Genomic DNA, 20,871 nt, shown 5'->3' on the forward strand with positions numbered 1-20,871 from the left:
GTGTACACCCATGGAATCCCCACCCCTTACCTCCAAAGAGAGATTATTTTCATCACCTGAAACATTCCCTAGCTATTTCTTTTTATTATGGCAATTTCATGATTCTACCATGTAGGTTTTTAAACCCCAGAACACCTTGATAAAACACGGCAGTATTTTTATTTAATCTGCTTGATTAAAAACAAATCATCAGAATGTGGGGATTTCCTCAGCAATACCATAGGAGGAAAAAATCCCTTCTACATTATTTAATACTGCGTAAGCTAACCCAAAGTAATATGTATGCTGCAGAAAAGAGCAGATTCCCTTAAAACCAGTTGTGTTGAGGGGCTATCTCTTAATCTTCCTGAACCTCAGTTTCTCCGGCTGGATGGTGAAGTGATTGAAGTGTAGAGGCTGGGATAATCCCTTTCAAGTCAAAAGTTCTGTTGTACTACTATTTTGGAGTGAGGAACTTGAATTCTTCTAAGAGTTGTGAAAACGTGATGTGAATTTTTGCTGTCCTCCCCAGACAGCCAGCTTTCAGGCATATACAACAATTTAAGCGAAGTATTTTGTGGTGGGAAAAGGGGTTCCCCATAAATTTCCCCTTCAATCCCATTCTGGCCCCTTGTCGAATAAGGAACACTCGAGGGAAGGTTGCTATTCGCTGCTGTGCTTCATTTCCTCCTTTCTGTAAGGTTTGTGACAAGCATCACTCATTTCTAATGGCCCACAATCGCCTCATTCTTGGGGACACCAGTGACTGTCTCTGGATTGGATGCTGAGTAGGCCAAGAAAAGATTTTGATCACCAGGTTCAGTCCCTGTTCCTTCCTTTCTATAGTCTTTGAAAAGGCTCTCCATCCTCCACTGCTGTGTCTGTGCTTGGTCCCTCATTCTCTCTGGCCTTCTTCAGTCCCTTGTCTGCCCACAAGCTAGATTGGGTCCTTTAAACACAGGTCTGACAGTGTCACACCTCAGCTTAAAATCTCCCAGTGGCTTTGGCCAGGGTAAAGACCAAAACCCTCTGTGTAGGCTGCATGCTGTGATTTGGGCTGGCCACCCTGGCTTTTCTTCCATTCCTCACAGGTGTCCTGTGCCCTTTGGCTTTTCCAAATGCTCTTTTCTCCTGAGAATTCCCTTTCCTGCCCCCACTCCCATCGATTGTGCTCACTCTCCTTGGCTAGTTTGTGGCCAACCTCCAAGGCTCAGCCTTTGCTGGGCCCCCAGGCTGGTGCTCTGACCGGCCTCCAGTCATCCGTCCCAGCCTTCAGAGCCCCTGCCATATTTATTCCTCTGTACCCTCTCCAAATTCTCCCTCTCCAGATTCTCACTATCCAAACACAGGTACTAAACAGTTTGAGATCTCTATTTCCAGAGATAGGGCTGGTGTCCCTCATTATTCCTTAATATTCATTATCCCAAACTCAGGAACCAAGTAGAGTTGATAGCCCAGCCTCCCTTGTCATCCAAAGCCTCTGCCAAACCCTTGAATCCATTAGACTCGGAGTGTGAGAGGTACCTGCCCACGGATGCGTCATGATGTGTTTCACGTCTGTCTCGGCCCTCAGTCTGGAAGCTCCCTCTGGGCCTGCTCTGTTTTTCTCATCCCTGTATTTATCCCAGCACGTTGTCCAGTACCTGGCATTTATTGAATTATAAACAATCTGAAGGGGGAAAGCTTGCTGTTGGACATGATAAAGCACCTCATTGCCATGCATAAATCCAACCCTTTGCTAGATGGTGAATTACTTGGATTAATAAGAGGCCTATCTCTTGGTTAAATCATAAAGACAGCCAGGAAGAGCCTCTATAAGAGATGTAATTTTCCAGAGTTTTTGTCCAGACTTGCAAGAACAGTAGATGTACAGAAACAAGTTTGTTAATATCTGAGAGGACAAACATCAGCCTTGTTGCTACCAGTGTTATACTGGGAATGGTTGGTTAACAGTTAAGTAATTCATAGGTCAGTGCAGCTTGAAAGGATCTTGATGTGAAATTCTTTCCATGTTAAAACTGATCATTCTAGAGCAACTAGCATTGGTCTTTCATCAAGACTTCAATTGACCAAGTTTTCGTAGTTCCTTTGGGCTGCGTTCCATAGTATTTGCTGTTAAAAGTCCTTCACTTATACTAAAACCTGTGTGTAGCTTTTGTCTGTAACTTCTTGTAATTAATGAATGATGTTTCTGATTGATTTCTGATTGATTTTGAGAATAACAAAAGACTGTGTATTTGAAAGGATGACTGACTAATACCTACATTGTTTTTGGTGAAGGAGGGCTGGGTCTGCTGTGATTTTCAGCTGGGTTTTGCCAAAGAGCAGTTTGTTGATAGTCAAACCTTGATTTACCAGAATGTATGATTAAGCAGATTTCTCTCCCTGCATTTCACTGTCAGAAGAGAGAGCGTAAAACAACAACAAAACAAGCCCAGAATTTATTCCAGGGTGTGCTCAGGAATTCTCTGTAAGAATTAAACAGCAAGGATTCTCTTACACTGTCTGCATCTGTAAGTTCTCATCATCCTCAGAATGATGATCCTAAGGCCCAGGAAGATCAGAATGCTCGATTAAGCGAGAAAAGGGGTATATAGTCAAACAGTTTTCTAACACAGTTAAGAAGAGCACTTCTCTGGTTCATACTCAGTGAACTGGAAATGTAATCTCCCCACTTTCTCCTTGTTGGAGTTTGGAAGGTTTTCCTTTCAAGGCTAAAATATAAGCCCTGGTTGTTGGAGTTCATTTGAAAGTGAAGAAGATAAGCATTGACAGGTGTGTGTGTGTGTGTGTGTGTGTGTGTGTGTGTGTGTCTGCATACGTAGGCAGGCGACAAGAGGAATGCGTGAGTCGAAGAGAGTGGGACTATGTGATCTCACCGTTTGCTCCTCCTACATCCAGAGGGGCTGTTCTCATGGAGGAATTGAGCCCTAAGAGAGAGGATGGGAGCATAAGGGAACATTTGCTAAACTTCTCACCCAAAAGAACCATTATTTCACTGTGAGAACTCAGAGAAAACTTGAATATTTTAAAAAAACAATTTATAGGAGAGGAGAAAGTGGAGATTCCTAATTTCAGCAAGTCCCATTAAGAACACACAAGAAGGGAGCAAACCTTTTGGTAGTACTTGGAAGAGCATATCTGGGTGCAGTACTTCCTTGTGCTCGTACGGTTTTGTTTTGAAATCTTCTGGAATCTAGAATCCATGTGCGTTGGTAGGGAAGTTATTTCTGCTAATGTCTCTGCCTGTTTTCCAAGACCTAGAAACTGATCACTTAGACCAGAAGGTGTTGGGTGGTAGAACATTGCTTTTTATTTTTATTTCGTTTTTTCTTTTTAAAAGTATTTTAGAACGAACATCTCCAAATTCTCCAGGTGACATTCTGAGTTCAGGATTGGAACGGATTAAACCCCAGGCAGAGACATGTCGTCACATCTTGTGCTGAGCCCCTAGTGGAGGGCAGGAATGCCTGTTGATGGGCCAAGCTCATCTTTGATAATCGAGGCAAAAACATCACTCAGTCAGCCCCTCAATATTCCCTGACCTTTGCTTAATTCACTTTTTGGGATGCTTTAGTGTGGATTCCCAATTCTGCATTTATGATACTTGGATAAATTGAGCAACTTTGAAGAGTGCTAACATTTTCTTAAAGTGAATTACTTTTATTATAAATGCATATGCTGTTAGAAGATGCCTTGAATCAAACAAATGTCCCGAGTACACTGGGGTTCTCCAAAGCTCAGAGTCACTGCTCTTAAATAAGAGCATTTCCCTGCTTTGATTTAAATCAGAGCTGAACCACAAGAACAGCATCCTCTGCCAGCCTTAGCCACATCCTTTGCCTTTTTTTTTTCTCTTAACCTAAATATTTTTAAGACCTAATTTGTCTTCAGGAAAAGTAGAAACTTTAAGACCTTGACATAGAAGACCATACATGCTCCAGAGGATGAAAATGTAAAAAGGGTGACTTTCTTTAGCAAGGGGGAAAAGATCCTCTAAAGCAGGATCCAGCTGTTGTTTCTTTAGTTATTTTTTTTTTTTTACAGTTAATATAGTCTTGTGGAACAATTATTGGAAAAGTGGAGTATCACGTTGTATGAGACATTTCAGGAAATGGTCAAGCCACGTTAGTGGACGGCAGATTCCCGAATGGGAAGTAAGGGCCATGAGGACACTTTGGGGTGTGTATCAGCTGTTTGATGCTGATGCACCAACAGCCAGTCTTTTCCCTCAGATGCTGTTGCGGGCTTCTCGAGGGACATAGGCGTGCACATTAGCCAGACACCAATGAGGAAACCATCGGTCTTCCACTTGGTGACCGTGTTCATGTTCTTTTGTTCATTTATTCAGTGCATTGTGGGGGGTTAGTAAATAGGTTTGAAATACAAGGCATTGGGAGAGTTTTGAAATCACTCTCTATTTTTGCAACAGTTTTCTTAGAAATAACTGTACTCACCATGAACACCAAGGTATTTTAAATGTGCTCCCCTTACTGTAGTTGGTCGACGAGTCGGGCTCGATTTTTAAATAGACATTTGGTGGAAAATGAGATGACTTTTGTGCACCACTTTACCCTTACGCCATTATATTTTTGCCTCGTGTTAAAAAGAACTCTATGAGAAGTTATTGAAGTTTAGAAGAACCCCTGCATTTGGTACCATAATCACCACATGTAGCAAAAGGCACAAAAATGTGAGAGAAACATATGCATGTGGAGACAGTAAAACCATAAAAGGGCTGGCCTACCTTCACTACTTGAGATGCAGCTAAAATCCCCCACAGGTGTCCACCACATGAGCAGGTGATGACATCTGGAAGACTGCAGCGTCACTGTTTTTTATAGATCCCTTGCAAAGTGAGTATATTATCATACCAGATTATGTAAAAATGTTGATGCCTCGCATTTGCATTTCCTAAACCGTGAAAGAGTTCTGAGAAGAGCACGGAAGGAAGGAAGGTGCAGCTGAAGTGCCCACAGAATGTAGAAGCCCCTAGAAGCCCAGAGGCGTCCATTTCCTTGCTTAGCTAGCCGTCCGTGGGAGGCGGCACTTTGTACTTCTCAACAACCTCTACAGAAGATGTCCCAGGTACCGCAGCTCCTAACCATGTTTGCAGCAGTACTGTGTAGAGCAGGACCCAAACACGAGCTCGTGTCCATATAAGCCCGCTGAATCTGGACCTTTCCAGGAGCCATCACATTTGGACATATGTCAAATTTCAGAAAAAGGAAAAGGTTTATCTTACTATGAGCCATTCATAAATCAGCAGCTCAAAAATGCGTTTTTTAATAAAGTTTTAACACTGATCATATGCTCCTAAAGAACATCAAGATCAGCTAACGAGTATCCTTTTTCTCTTAAGGTGGTTTCAGTAGATTTACCCCAGGAGGGAAAACTAACTAAAAACTAACTTTGCCGGGAGTGCTGCGTGGGGGCAGTTTTCTTCGGGGACTTAACCATCTAGAAATGATGGAAGAGATGATACTTTACCGTTTTAAGTTCTACAGAAGAGACAAGAGAAGTTTCTCTGGGAAGACAAGGACTTCTCTCCCTCTCTGGGCCACTACTACGGCCATGAAGGAAAGCTGGAGGGAGAAGGTCAAGGGTTCCTAAGATTAGTAGCCTGATGTGTCATGCACGCAGGAGAAGCAGCCACTGGGGAAGAGAGACGTGTTCTGATGCTCGTAAATGAGGTAGAGGGACTGCATCGAGCATGGGCAGCCCGGGGGACCCGCGGTGGCCTTGGTAGGACAGGGGAGCAGAACGGTCACACAGGAGAGCGATTTGGGGGGACAGGAGATGTGGGCCATGAGGAAAGGCTCTGTACCTTTCCCGGGGGGTGGGACTAGGGAGGTAGGGTTGCAGGGCAGATGTTGGAGGTGGCCCAGCCCGGGAAGGGGAAGATGCACAGATGGTTAGTTACCTTTCTGTCCGGAAGTGCCTGAAGCTGTGGCAGGACTGGGATGCTGAGCACAGCTGTGCAGATTTCCCGGTCCCCGGGGTCCCTTGGGAATCCTTCTGAGAGGAAGAGATGGTGTCGCTGCCCACACCTGACCCCACCCGGGCCTCCTTCCTCCCCCACCCCGGCGTCCGCTCCGTGTGTGTGCACAGGTGTGAGAGACACAGGGAGGACGATGTCGGTGATGCTGTGGGCGGGCGGCATTTGAGGAACGGCCCCGGGAGGAAGGGCCCTCGGGTTGAGCAGAATGTATTGCTGGTTGCCACCGATGGAGGAGAGCGGTGTCCAGATTTTTAACTGGAAGAGCGAAGATGTGAATTTTCTTTGACGAAACGTGTTTTATCTTGCATTTTTTTTTTTTCTAATGTTTCCACTGGGTGGTGCTGCGGGAATTCCTACCTTTTGCCTTGGATCTACCCTTCCCAGAAAGACGCCTCTAGAGCATAATAGGAGGAAGTCCTGATTTAGAAAGATTTTACAGTTTCAACACAATAGAAGGGTTTGGAGGATGCTCTGGCAGGAAATGTTTTAGTTTCTGGATGTGGAAAATCCACCATCATTTTGTATCATGCAGAAGTTTTCTTACTGTGCCGGGTATAGACTTTTTGGCCTTCACCGACTTCTTATCCTTTCAAGTGCATCTGAGAGATTATGGTTTCGTTCTAGTGGAGGCAGTATGTGAGAGTTCCTTCATTTTTGATTTTTGTAAAACTATCGTAGCAAAGTGAGCAAACATTTCCTGACGTTAAGGCAACCATAGGTTTAAAAAATACCTCTGCGAAGGTTTGATTTGAAGCTGAAGGCATTGTTCCATTCCCGTTTTAAAGAGCATTTGTGCAGGGCTTTGACCAAAAGGATAACCTGGATTTTTATTTTCAAAATCCTCGTACAGAGTTTTTCAGTCTGATAGCACTCCTGTACGGAGGAGGAGAGGGTTGGCCTTATCCCTGTTTTACTGATAAAGAAATTGAAACAGAGAGAAGTTGACCTCCCTGCCTGAGCTCATGCAACTCTTGAAGTTGTGTGCGGCTGCGATGGGATTTATGTTCCGATTTCCAGCTTTCCCCCTTGTGCACAGGATCAGGTTTTTAAAATATGAATAGTACAGAAGTTTAGGTAAAAGATTTTTCATTCAAAGGCCTACGAAATAGAAGAATCACGGGGAGTATGGGAGGGGAAAAAAAATACCCACTGGGACTGAGGGAGCTCATCAAATGGAAGCTCACATGTCGGGACCGTTAGCAAGATTTTTCAGTAAGTTGTGCTGAATGCAAGACAGCATTTTGTTTTTGTGTGCTTGTCACGGTCCTCCACAGAATCCCAGACATTGTTCCCTTAGAACCCGAAACAACAGGGCCTTCCCGGAGGTGTTTGTTTTTAAAGGGACCATTCTGAGCTCCTGCCTGGGGGCACGTGCTGTGCTGGGTATTGTCATGTGGTTTTCGGGGGGGTTCCCAATCTGTCCCTATTCGCAGGTGAAGTGTCGCCCATGATTCCTTCTGTTGTTAGGAGAAAAGCATGCAGGCTTTGGACGGTGTCTCCGGAGCAGGCTAGGTCTTTCGCATTTCTTTTCTTGACTTTCATCCTCTTGTTCTGCTGCTCAGTGTGCCCACACCGAGCAGCAGGATGGTCTCTCCTCCTGAAGGGGAGCTAAGGGACAGAAGGGACTGCTTCTCATGCCTTGTCTTCACAATCAAGAGTCAACCTTGATTTATTTAGCGTGGATTGAACCTGGAGCATGTCTAAGCCAACATACAGATCTTTTTAAAGATTTTTTTTTTTTTTTTTTAATTTGAGACAGAGAGAACGAGAGAGAGAGAGAGAGAGCACATGGGGGGGGGAGGGTCAGAGGGAGAAGCAGGCTCCTCGCCAAGCAGGGAGCCCGATGCCGGACTCGATCCAGGGACTCCAGGATCATGACCTGAGCCGAAGGCAGTCGCTTAACCGACTGAGCCACCCAGGCGCCCATATACAGATCTTTTTAAAAAGAGAAATTGGTTTAAAAAAATGATGGTGGCATGGGTTCACAGTTTCTTTCTTAAAACAGAGCTAGTTGGAATAACGAGTCACAGATGAAGCAAAGTCCGAAATGAACGAGGAAATTTCCTGATTTGATTCGTAGTGGGAATGTGACCTCTCCCCCTGAGTTCAAATGAGGCTTCTCTCTCAGAAGCAGTGAAGTGGGCATATGAGAAATGAAGCCTCTGCTGGAGGAACTGTGTGTGATGATTAAGGACCTGGACTTTTGGAGCCAGATGCCCCTGGATAGGAGTCTCTGTCCATATAACTCCTGCGACCACAAGCATCTTATTTCACCTTTCGAAGTCATGACTTCCCCATGGAGTATTAAATTTAGATGTGTATCAAACACTGAGCACAAGGCCTGGTACATAATAAATGCTCATCAAATGTTCGCATTAAAAAAGAAAAGCTCCTATTTAAAAGTAACAGATTTTGCGGGGGGGGGCAGGTTTCAGCCGTTTTCTTGAATTCCGTGCAATCTCAGTATTTCTGGTCAGGGAGGACATACCTCACATTTTCTTTAGAATAGGGCTCTTTATTTGAGATTTATAAATTAATTTCAGTGTTTTACAAATCCTATTGAAATTATATGTATTTTGCATGAGTTTACCTCCCCCACCTCTAGAGAATTTCAGATTCTCTAAAGAGTCTGGACCAAACAAGGGAAGAAGATACTACCCTGGGGATGTGATTGTGTGTGTGTGTGTGTGTCCTCTGTATGTAATTATATGCTTTAAGTTGACTCTATGAGATTGTGGGTATTTGGCTGTTTTGGACCCATAAGAACAATTTCATATAGTTCAACCTAATGGTGATAATTGTTAAGAAATAGGATTTGAAATAGTGTCATAGTGAAAGAAATTATAGTGAGGTGTGAGTATAGCTTCTTTTCATACATTATTTATCAAAAGCTCACGAGGTAAACTTTGTCAGGGAGCCTCGGACCACTGGTAATCCAATTGATCTAAAATAACTTCTGTGTATAGTATTATAAAATAGTCTTGATTTGCACTGGGGATTTATTGGTGGCTTTATCACATCTAATGAATCATTTTTCTAGCTCCATATGCTTTTGATCCAAATGGTTACTGTTGAAAGAGAATTTGCTTAGTATTTTTTTCCTCTGTTGAATTCATAGGGTTAATTATTCTGGGGAGGAAACAAAAGTCTCAGTGAGTTTTCTTGGGCAATAAGAATAGCAGTGCTCTTCCAGAAAGGAGAGTTTGGCCGTCACGTTGAGGGTTAAAACCGAGCTGACACACAAAGCAAAATGAAACCAGAGCTGCAATTACAAAGTGGGACAGATGTAGGAGGCCAGGTTTCCTGTGGCCCATTTTCCAGTTTCCTGCCTGCAACCTGCAGAAGAGGAAGCTGAATGTTACCAAGTATGAGAACTGAAGGGGGACGTGCTTCAGGCCAGAATTAAGATAGGCGCAAAAAACACAGGCAACAAAAAACAATTGGAAAGAAAGTGAACGTTTGGGTTTTAGTCCAAAAATGTCTGGGAAGGAACAACCCTTCTGTTTCAAGAAAAGATATTGTCAGTAAAGCTGTGCTTCCCTGGGAGACTCTGTGGAGGGGGACCTGGGGACAGGTCCAGGTTGTCGGAACCTCTGAGTTTTATAGTCCTACTCCTCTTTCAAGACGTGGTCTGCTCTTTAAGTACAGTGGGTTACCTGAAAAGATTTTTCCCTGCAGTGCCCAGGATTTCTAAATCTGTTTCCTGGGCATGTTGATATACGAGGGAAGTGGATGTGGTTAACCAAGTGGCTATAATGAACTACAGCCTCATTTGGGGAAGGCTGGGTGACCAGTTGGCTGCTTTGATCTAGCAGGCTTGTGTTCCTTTAACTGCCCAATAAAATTGTGTGTGATGTTTTCAAAGAAGAGATTAAATGGTTATGTGTATGTTTAAGACTGCAGAACGCACACACTCTGTGTGTGTGTGTGTGTGTGTGTGTGTGTGTGTCTACCTGACAAGCCACATGGGGAGAAGCAGGGCTCCTGCAGTCAGAAGACACTGGAAAAGTGGACAAGTCCATCTTTTTTCGGAGATAAAAAGAATAATAGAATTATTCTATGTGTGGGCTTATTAGCACATTGTAGAAGAGTCTCTGAAGTCTGATACTACAGTCCCCACCTTAAGGGTAAAGAAATTGAGATTCAAAGAAACTTAGATTCACTGCACACCTTTTTATAGAATGCCTGTTGTCTGCCAGGTGCCATGTTGGAATTGCTGGGTGGCACTCCAGTAAGGATGGCTAATACTAAGTAACTGCACTGGTGGGAGCCTTGTGGAAGGCTCCATGGAAGGCACAGATAAAAACAACAGTAAGCCTGGCTGAAGGCTCATGTCAGACAGGGCACTGTGCTGAGCTTTTCCCATACAGGCTCTCACTCAAATGGACTTGCCTCTTGGAGGTACAGAGAAATAGGTGTGTGCTTCTGGGGCAACCAATTATTTATGAACCCTCTGGATTGATTACGGTTTTTTCTTTAAGCCCAGAAAGAATGAACTCTGTACCAGGAACATTAGGAAATTTGGGGATGTTGCCCAGTTAGGGAACACAGAGGTGCCCGGGTTAAGGCAGCATAGAGGGGAAAATAGGCCCTTTTCCATCTCAGTGCAGGTCTATCTGAAAATGGGGGATAAGATGGGGCAGGGTTGTCTAATAGTGGGGTGGGGTGGGAAATGGCATGAATATACAAATGTGGGAGGAAGTAGAATGGCTCAAACACGCTTTCCCAGCCAGAGTTAATGTAGCCATCCATTTACTTTTCCAAAGGAAATTCACCCATAGAGAAGTCACCGATGAACCGATGGAGTTGCTTCTAATTTATCCAGAGACAGCAGTTTCATGGGTCCCTTTTACAGTGCCGTTCCCCCGCCACCCCCCCCCCCCCCGTCTCTTTCCTCAGATGGAAGAGTTATTTGTAAAACTGTACTTGCAGAGCATGGCCAACTTATTATAAATGGTAAATAAGTAGACTGAGCAATGGCTAATTTCCCTCTCCCTGTTTATCCTGCCCTTTAAACATGGACAGTCTGTAGGTATTCACAGAATGAATGAGAATACAAACATTTGTTAGTAAGTAGAAAGAGCTTTAAGAGACTTGAACTTGGCCTCACAGATTGGCTTTTCTTTTTTTTTTTTTTACATGTAGCAGTCGATGATAAATAAAATGTCTTTTGAAAATTAAGTAGGGGCACCTGAGTGGCTCAGTCACTTAGGCATCTGCCTTCAGCTCAGGTCATGATCTGGGGGTCCTGGGATGGAGCCTGCTGAGCAGGGAGCGTGCATACGCCCTCTCCCTCTGCCATTCCCCCTGCTTGTGCTCTCTCTGTCAAATAAATAAATAAAATCTTTTAAAAGAATAAATAAATTTAAGTAATCTTAATCCCACCTCATAAAAATAATAAAGACTTCAAGTGTGGGCTGCATGGTTACAAACGCTGTCCTTACTTAATGCTTTAAAGGTATTCTGTGCTGAGTTACCGTCGATCTCAATACAAATTGTTGTTTTCCAATTCCCTGACTGAGGTACCTAAGGTTTGTTTCATATAATGAAACGGCTTTTGCCCTTTCTCTTGGACATTGATAATATAGTGGTATACAAACACTTAGTAGGTGCTCCTCTGGACAGAGGAGTGGAAATTAAGAGAATTTTGAATGTTGACAAAGTGTTAACATTCAGCCTCCTTTCTCTAACCATTCAAGTTTTTAGCAAGCAAAAAGACATACTTATGGAGCACCTGCGTTGTTTGCTTCTTACACAGGAGTTTTTCTCCTTTCCTTGAGCCCTCTAATTTCTGACTAAAATTGTTATTTTTACGTTGGCCCATTTCTTTAGTTCCCACAATATGTAAGCTTTAGAAAATCAAGAATTCTGTCCCCTCAACTCCCACCTTAATGTAACTTTAAAAATGAAACCAGAAACATGCAAAGAGAAGTGTTAGGTTGCCATCAATAGAAAGAAGAACAAATAAGTTGGTATTTCGACTTCTAAGAATGGCAGCAAAAACCTCATTCTTTGCAGAGTCTGGGCAGCCCCATCTCGCATCAAGTTGTCTGGCGCCACCTTGTGGCAGACAGAAAGAATGCCCACTTCCGAGAGGAGAAGCAGCTTTTGGGAGGAAAGAGGCAGCGCGTGAAGAAAGGTTCCCCCAGGGGCCCGCCTAGGTTTTGTGGGGCTTGCAGCTTAAGCAGTTGGAAGAGACCGTCTTTGTACCACCCCCTCCAAATTAGAAATACAAAATTACCGGGACCCCTAGCAAAGAGCTGGTCCCTGAGCATTAATTTACCCTATTAGCTTTACTGTGTGTTGACCTTGGGGCGCGGGTTCCAGGTGCCCAGGCATTGCTGGAGGTGGTGGGTAGAACCGAGTCTTCTCTCAGCCCAGCAGCTGCTGGAGGCTTGAGGGACCCGGAAGGAGCACATAACCCCTGCTCCTGGGTGACTTCTGTTCTTCAGGCTCAAGTGGGGGAGGTTGCCTCTGGGTAAATTGCAGGTGCATTTCCTTCCAGCCCCCCAGCCTAATGCTTGCTTTAGCCTTTGCTGATGCTTTCAAGCCTGGTGTGGGGGACTTCTGCCTCTGTCCTCTCACCCCTTTAAAATTTTACCCACCCTGTAGTTGGAAGGATGAGTGCTCTCACTCCCTTTCTCTAGATAGCCTTCTCCAAAGAGCCTAATCCTAATTCTCGTATGTTCCATGCAGTATTACAGAGCAGGTAAGGGCACACGCTGTGGCATGTGCTATCCTCAGTTTTATGTATTCATTCACTCCTGAGACAAATGTTCGTTGGGTGTCTAGGGTGACCTGTCACTGATCTAAGCTGGGGATACGTCAGCAAGCAAAGCAAAGGTCCGTACTCACTGAGACAGCATTTGGGACCAGTACTTCTCAAGCCATCAGTAGAAAAGGACTAGTTTTTAAAATTTCTGAGACACTGTGGACTGATAATTTTGGGACACACAAGAAAAATAAAAAAACAAAGATACCAAAATAACAGCCCAATTTTTAATGATAGATTTTACAGGCATGAAATGACATTTCAACAAATGCAATTAGAATAAGTGCAATGAGAAAAATTGCAAAAAACTACATAGTCATTGAAAGTGCATGCAAAGGCAATTAATATAGAAGATCATTATTAGTACCGGAAACTTTTTGCCATGTAGTAATTTTAACCAAACAAAAAGTTTGCAAGTGAGCTAGAGATTCCCTGTATTAAATGCCTATAAGCACACTTTGAACAAACACCCTATTTGTCAACACTGAACTTTTCACGGAGAAAGTTTGCTTCTTGCCGACTAATGAATTTAATCTAGTTTGGGTACAGTAATGCTCCCTGCAGGAGATGATATATCTAAACTACTTTTGTGTTTTGTTTCAATTACACTGGAGAGAAGCCAGTCTCACTGAGGAATGTTGACGGCACTAGAAAAGCGATTTTGAAACCCCATTTCCACAAACTCAGGATATTAATTTTTTTAACATTCATCTAAAAGCAAGTATTGCTGCTTTTAAAGTAACTCCTTGGTTAGTTGCCAGCTCCCACGATTTTTCCTATAAAGTTATAGTTATATTTAAATCTTTTAATGAAATCAGTGAACTCTAGATTTTTGTATACTTTTGGGTTACAGTTGAAAAACCTTGAATATCACACATTTTAGCATGGTCCCACTTCATGATTCTGACTAGTGCATCGCTTGTGCTAGTAAGATGAACCTACATCGATCACATATGTGGATGTAGTGATAATGACAAATTGCAGAAGTCTCTATACTCTTATTCTCGATTTCTATACTCCTCTTATCATGGGCCGGTGACCAGCAGTTAGCACTGGTGTGTTGGCCACACACTGAGTAGACTGTTCTAGGGGGCCCCTGCTCTTCCACGGCTGGTCCTCCATTTTCTCATCTACAAAGTGGGAATGGTAAATGTATTTAACTCCTAGAGGTGTTGTACGAATTAAATGAGATAATACAGGGAAAGGGCTTGATGGAGGGTGAGGGCTTAATAAAAGTACCCAGTGGGTACAGAGAAGGCAAAGATAAGGCTCTTAGGATTAGAAAAGACAGATGAGTGAGTGAGTGAATGAATGAATGAATGAATGAACGACTCACTGTGTGAGGCAGACCGTGAGAAATGCTGAAAAGCTTCCTGGCATGAGTGTGTTTGCACCTGTGTGTACGTGTACGTTGCTTTCACATGGGAGGCGCTGGGTGGCCTTTCGGTCCCCTTGGCCCATGGTGCCTATTGTTTGAGCCCCGGTTGGCGGTTAACCAGTGCAGGTCTTTCCCAGCCCTGGGGAGGGAGCAGCTCTCTCTTCCTTTGTGCGGGGTGTTCATTAGACCCCCAGGGGCCAGAGGAAGTGTGCCGGGGGGTGAGTTAGTGGGACGGGGGCCTGGGGGCTAGTGCCCTTGACTTGAGGGACAGCTGTGCAGAGGCTGAAGCTGGGCCAGAGCCACGTGGCCCCGCGGCGCTCCAGGAGGCAGAGGAGGGCACCAGGGCTAGTGAGAGGGATCGCTGGGGCTAGCATCCTTCTCTGTGCGGCTCCATCCAGATTCGAGGATGAATCGAGGATATAGTATTTGTAGTCTTCAAAAGCAAAAGGGTTGAAGACACAGAATGGGGGTGGGAAGTAACGCTCAGTCCGCCTAGGTGTCTCTCCCCGTTGCCAGAAGACAGGCCCTTTACTCGTGGCCAGTTCTGCCCCTCTCCTCTCTGCACCTGTTGCCCTGACCGGCCTGGGGAATGTTTCCGTGTGGGCTCCAGCACCAGCAGTCATAAGCATGTTGTCACAGATGTCCCTTGGGATGTCACTTTAGAACACTTCTCTTTTTCTGACCCAATAGCTCTCATCTGCGTGCCTTCCGGCCCTCCCCCCTCCAGGAGCATGAGAAGTGGGGTGGAATTAGCCCCAAGGGAGGTGTGGGCACCCAAGGGCTCATAGCAGCTGGGAGGCCTCAGGCTCAGCATTTTGAACCAATGTTTCTTAAGCTGGAGTCAGCAAGTATGTGCCCAGGGATCCAAGTTTTCTCAGAATTAAAAAATTTTTGTCCTTTCATTTTTGATGATAGTCTGAAAAACCAAATATAAGCATATTTCAAGTCACTTCATAAGCAGTCACCAAAGAGCTGAAGATTCTCTTTGGATTCCAGTGACTTCATTGGGGTCATTGCCTAATGAACAAAAAACCAAGGTGTTATATAAATGAAGCCTTTGAGCTAGGTGAAAGCCAAATGACCTCACAACATGCTCTATGAAGAGGTTTCCTTGTTGCCTAAAAAATAATCGTAAACATTTCAATAACACCAGGTAGCAGGTGTAGTTCAAGTGCATTATGAGTAATTTGAGTGATCCTTACAATAGCCTTGTAAGAGAGATACTTTTATTATAACAGAAAGGTTAAGGAACTTGGGCAACGTCCCAGAGCCAGGCAGGACTAGTACTTGAATTGGAACCCAGAGGGGCTGGCTCCGGAGTCAGCTCTTACCTGCTCTGTAACCTTCCGAACAGACAAAGTGGCTCACTCTCTCACTGCTGCGGGTTGTAGGGAATAATTGTGCTTCAGTGAAAAACTGTGCACTCTCTGGGTGATGTGGTTCTGATTTTCTGGGAAGCTAATTTACAACTCTGTTAATTATAGATAAGTGACAGCAAAGTAGCTATTGTCTATAGACATGCAAATTCTGTTCTCTCTCTCAGGGCTCAGTTGACTTCTCTCCCACCCTCAGGTTTGCCCCATGTGTGCATTCATTTCAGTGTTTTTGATCTACAAATGCTTCTATTGTTCAGATATTTTTTAACTTGTTATAAGGTCTGCCTAGTTCCTTCCTTGATTAGTGAGTAGAATAAAATCTTTACCATGTCTGCATTTTTATGTCTGTATGAGAGCAGTGATTTTACCCATTTTGAAATTTTTTTTTTTAAAGATTTATTGACCGTGAAAGAGCACATGCAGGGGGAGGGGCAGAGGGGGAGGGAGAAGCAGACTCCCTGCTGAGCAGGGAGCCCAGTGAGGGACTCAGACTGGATCCCAGCGCCCTGGGATCATGACCTGAGCCGAAGGCAGCCGCTTAACCGACTGAGCCACCTAGGTGCCCCAAAAATTGTTTTAACAAAGGAATTTCTCAACCCATAGCTTCTCAGTGAGGTGCTCCGTGATCTTCTGCTCACACCCCGCCCCCCCCAGGCTCTCACCCCCTTAACCTGCTCTGGCTGTGTTTTTCCATCGTGCTGTTCTTCCGACAGTTAATATTCCTATGTTTGTTGTTGTTTATGGCCTGTCTTCTGCTGGAATGTGAGCTCCATGAGGACAGAGGTCTTCATCTCTTCTGTTCACTGATATCTCCCGAATTCCCAGATGGTGTCTTGGCATAACATGGACACTCAAAAAAAAAAAAAATTGAAAGAAGTGAGGAGAGAATTGAATCTTTATAGGGTATGGTGGTATAAACACATCTTACTCAAAAGGGCTACATTGGCTCAGTCATTGCCATAACCTTTCCGTGACTGTGGGACATCTTTCAACAAACACATCATCTATCATATGTGAAATTACTCAGCAATTTGAGTGGGACACAGGAGGCACCTAATTTGTAAACCTCATTTTATCATTATATAAGAATCATAAACCTTGAGGAGCTTATATCCAGTCTTGTTTATATCGAAGGGAGAATATAATAAAAATTTTAATGAAAATAATTTGTCAACATGGGGAACCTATTTTTTCCCTCACTTCCTTTAAAAGGAAGTATGCATATTATTCAAATTGGACAAACTGTTTTAAATATCTAACGAAACTCCAGTGTGGCAAGATCTGGGCTGTAAATTACAAAGGGAGAGGAGAGCAGGCAACAACCAGCTGGTGGCTTTGTTCTCTGGAGTGGCCTGGAGGTGGGTCTGGCCAGGGTGTGACTGCCGTCTTTGAGGGGGAGCCCGCGGAAGGCGCAGTGTCTAATGCTGAGGGGCACCTCTTCTTGTAAGAGCAGAAGCGGACTGATCCTCCTAAATCTCAAAGTGCAGAGTTTGATTTTTGCATAAAGAATGGCGTGACAAGACCAGACCAAACTGTATACATTCAAAATAAGGTCTGGGCAGGGGAAGGGGAAAGAGAAGCATTTTCTTAATAGCAAAAATTTGATTTGGGGAATATTTTTAAAAGGTTTGTAGCCATTTCTTTCGTGTGTTCTGTATATTTTAAGCAGGGGATTGTGGGGATGCGCCTACAGGAGGTTAGGCTGATGAAATACTTTAACTTAGAGCAGGTCTCCGTTGGCGTAATAATGTATCAAACATCAGTTTCAAGTATCAACACTTTCTTGGACTTTTTGCTTAATAAGAAGCACAGTATGCAGTCTGAATCACCCGCGTTCCTAATGATGGCAGCCAGATAAATTGGACTTTATTGTACCTGCATGTTAAGACCTAGCACTTCATTAAAGATTCTAGGCGTCAAAGAATTAAAAAAGAATTAATTTCAAAGCTTTTTTTCTGGTGATAGAAACACTCATTTGGATGAATTTGCGAATACGTTGGTCATTGTTAGAAGGGCATGCTTCCCAGTCGTGACGTTAGAATCTTTTCCAGTGTCCCAGAGGGGGCAGAATTTGTTGGAGGCAGAGAGGTGATAGAATGTGAAGCGTAATTGTATGTGGAAACAACTGTGTAAATGATGATTAAATGTATTTAATCATAATTAAAATAAATTAAGATTGGAACTAAAAGCAGCACGGCGAGTGCCCTCGAATGGAGAGAACCATCACGGTGATGTCAGCTGGGGCCTCTGTCCCCCGTTGCCCACATATGCTCTTGCATTTTAATCACCCGGATGGCTCTGGCCAGAGGTGGTGGGAGGGCCCGGAGTCACGTTGGCCCCCACTGTATCCCAGAATTACCTCTGCCAGTGTAGAAGGGGTGACCTGTTCGAAGGTGTGATTATAAACTCACAGGGACAGGTTTCTGGGACTTGTGTCTGAGTAGCGTGTGGCTGGGATATCCAGCAATAAAGACGTGCGTGCTCTACAGTCATCGAAGCTGGAAGACCGGTGAGGGCACAGGACTGGCCAGCAGAGCTGGACAATGGGAGAATGAGGCCCCCAGCCCCGGCTTGCTGTGCTTCAGGCAGGAGGGGCTTGATGCCGAGGTCTCCTCCTCAGAGTGGTGGCAGTCACGCTTCTAAGGAATCCTCCCGTCCTCGGCGGTAGCCTGACTGTGACACCTCGGTGTGGGCGAGGTGAGGGGGAAGGGAGGGAAGGTCCCAAGGCCCCCCCCGCTGGGGGCTCAGCGCCGCCCCGCTGGTCTCTAAGCGCTTGTCAGAGGAAGCTCTGTGATGCCTAGTTCACAGCTCCGTTCCTTCCCTTGGCCCAGTTCCTCTATTCCAGAAATCCAGGGGGCCCCTGATGGCCCCGCCCCCAGCACTTGCTCCTCTACTCTTTTTCATCTCCCTTGTCTTTCCTTCCTCCTTCTACCTTTCTCTAAGGCCATGGCCAGAGCACCCGCGGTTGTCCCTTGGCCGGCTGGTGACGCTTGCAGTAAGGATCTGGTCAGCCAACCCGCCCCCCCCCCCCCCCGCCCCGCATCAGGCAGCATGTTTTTTCATGTCTAGACGCGCCTCGTGATTGTGCATGCAGGCCCTACAGTGCAAAGATAATGGCCCTCGAACAGAGAGAATTTTTTAAAGCAAAGACATTGGACGTTGTCATAGGCAACTTTAGCTGCAATGGTACCACGTAACCGACCGCCCCAGGCGTCCTCGGCGGGCCGCGGCATTCGTGTTTCTTGCAGTGAGCCTCGGCGATGCTGCCTTAGCCTGTGGGTCGTGGGCCTGGGCTCCAGGCTTTGGGTTGAGCTCCCGCCGGCTCCACGCATCTCAGTCTGGGTCAGTGGCCCCACAGCAGTGATGGGAGCACGAGAGGAAAAGTGCAAACACGTGGAGCCCCTTAGACCTTGGCTCAGAAGCAGCATGGTGATCCCTTCTAGTGAACGTTGCGTTCGCCAAATGGAATCGTATGGTCAAGCCCAGATTTCAGTGGGGTGGGAAGAAAGCACTCCATTCTCGTGCACTGCTGTACGGTCACTTGGATGGGAGAAGGAGGGAAAGCTCGAGAACATTTCGTCCTCCTAAGTTACGCCCAGAGAACACGGTTCCCATACCTGGGGTGGGAGTGCCATGAACAGGGATCCAGGCAGCGTGAGAAGCTCCAAGGAGTCTTGGTTGGTAGAAGCAGTAAGTGTAAATACATTCAAATACACGAATAGGTTTCTGTTGTCCCATCTGGAACATGCTGGTTTGAGTCCGTTAACGGGCAGGTGGCTGACCGCCTTCCTCCTTGGTGCATGAGCCAGAGGTCCAGCCCCCCCTTCCCTCCAGACCTCCAGACCCACGGGCAGCCTTCTGCCCTTTGGAGCGGGTTCCTCTGAGCATCTGCTTAAAGTTTCAAAGATATTTTAAAGCTTACTGTCTGAAGCCTTTGGCCAAAAGAACACCCCCAAAAATTCGAGACGACTGTTAGCAATTCTTAGTGCCAATGATGAGAAGCAAGCTTGTGGCTCATCCACAAATAATCTGAAGGTTGGTTCATATTAGGAACCCAGGCCAGTGAGCTGCCGCACATCATAGCAGCTTTGCTTACAAGACTTATGAGATGCAGGGGCGGTTTTGATCTAACAGTGACATGATTTACTGTCTCACAGACCCAGTGGCCATTGTGGTGAAGACTGATTTCTGTAAAGACTGTCTCGTTTAAAGAGCCATAAATAAAATGCCTTATGGGGTTTTGGAGAACATTCCTAATCTGCTTTCCTTTAACTGAAGAGCCCATGGTTGCTTAGAGAAAAAATAAAACGTGTTCTTTTGGCTAAACATGTGAAAAGGAAGAAGGAAGTGAGTACTTGTTGGATGGCGAGGTGCTTTCACATCCATCCCCATGCAGGAGAAAAGTAACTTGTCGGTCTGAAAGCTGCCACTTTAAGAAGAATGCATGGGGGGGGCACCTGGGTGGCTCAGATGGTTAAGTGTCTGCTTTCGGCTCAGGTCATGATCCCAGGGTCCTGGGATGGAGTCCCACATCGGGCTCCCGGCTCAGCGGGGAGCCTGCTTCTCCCTCTGACCCTCGCCCCTCTCATGCTGTTTCTCTCTCGCTCGCTCTCTAAAAAATAAATAAAATCTTTAAAAAAAAAGAAGAAGAATGCATGGGGGGGCATTGTGGAATTAACACAAATATTGGCCCAAAGCGGTCCTTGAAGGAAGTTATCCTGGCTACCAGGTCTCCTGGACTCACACACCTTGCTCAGTGCCCCTCAGCTTCGGCGTCTCCTTGGTTGCTCTCATTGGGGGGTGAACCCTAGTTCTCTCCGGCTTGGTCCCCACTCCCAGCTTGCCTTTGAAGCTTTCTCCAGCCAGAACCCAATTTTCTACCCTCTGGTCGTCCCTGGCGTCCTCAACCCAGCACCCCTCAGCTCACTCCCATCCTGCCCAGATTAAGAGCCAAGGGCACTTGATGTGTCCAACCATGACAGGTGACCTGAGGTGCAGCTTTCGAGGCCAGACCAACCACCTCTTCTTTCCTCCTGTAACGAACGTGGTTTTTTTTTTTTTTTTGTCTTCGTTGAGAGGACTTATTTTTATTTTTTAAATTTTATTTAAAATTTAAATTAACATGAGTTAACATGCAGCGTTAGATTAGTTTCCGGTGTACAATATAGTGATTCAACAATTGCAGACACACTCAGTGCTTATCATGATGAGTGCCCTCCTTAATCCCTGTCACCTACTGATTTAATGACTGTGGATAAACTACATGCATTAGTAGTACTAGCAGAATCAGTACCTATTGCCATGAAAGTCCTTAAATGTCTGAAGATAAGGAACTGACTGGGGGAGTGGGGAAAAATTTCTTCAA

General features: G+C 45.1%; 2 protein-coding genes across 4 annotated transcripts in view; both read left to right on the plus strand.

Annotated features, from left to right (window-relative positions):
* The window catches only part of AMDHD1 (amidohydrolase domain containing 1), a 204,059-nt gene extending 201,056 nt beyond the window's left edge, over positions 1 to 3,003 (plus strand). Inside the window, exon 9 of the mRNA XM_081819085.1 lies at positions 2,325 to 3,003. Within this exon, the coding sequence (XP_081675211.1) occupies positions 2,325 to 2,346 (22 nt within the window). The 3' untranslated portion in view covers positions 2,347 to 3,003. The remainder of the gene's footprint in view (positions 1 to 2,324) is intronic.
* Positions 1 to 20,871, plus strand: part of ELK3 (ETS transcription factor ELK3) — a 64,810-nt gene that overhangs the window by 6,222 nt on the left and 37,717 nt on the right. The gene's annotated exons all lie outside the window — the stretch shown is intronic.

Source organism: Leptonychotes weddellii, chromosome 5 (assembly GCF_054177405.1).
Source record: "Leptonychotes weddellii isolate Sample4059 chromosome 5, ASM5417740v2, whole genome shotgun sequence".
In the NCBI taxonomy this organism is placed as follows: domain Eukaryota; kingdom Metazoa; phylum Chordata; class Mammalia; order Carnivora; family Phocidae; genus Leptonychotes; species Leptonychotes weddellii.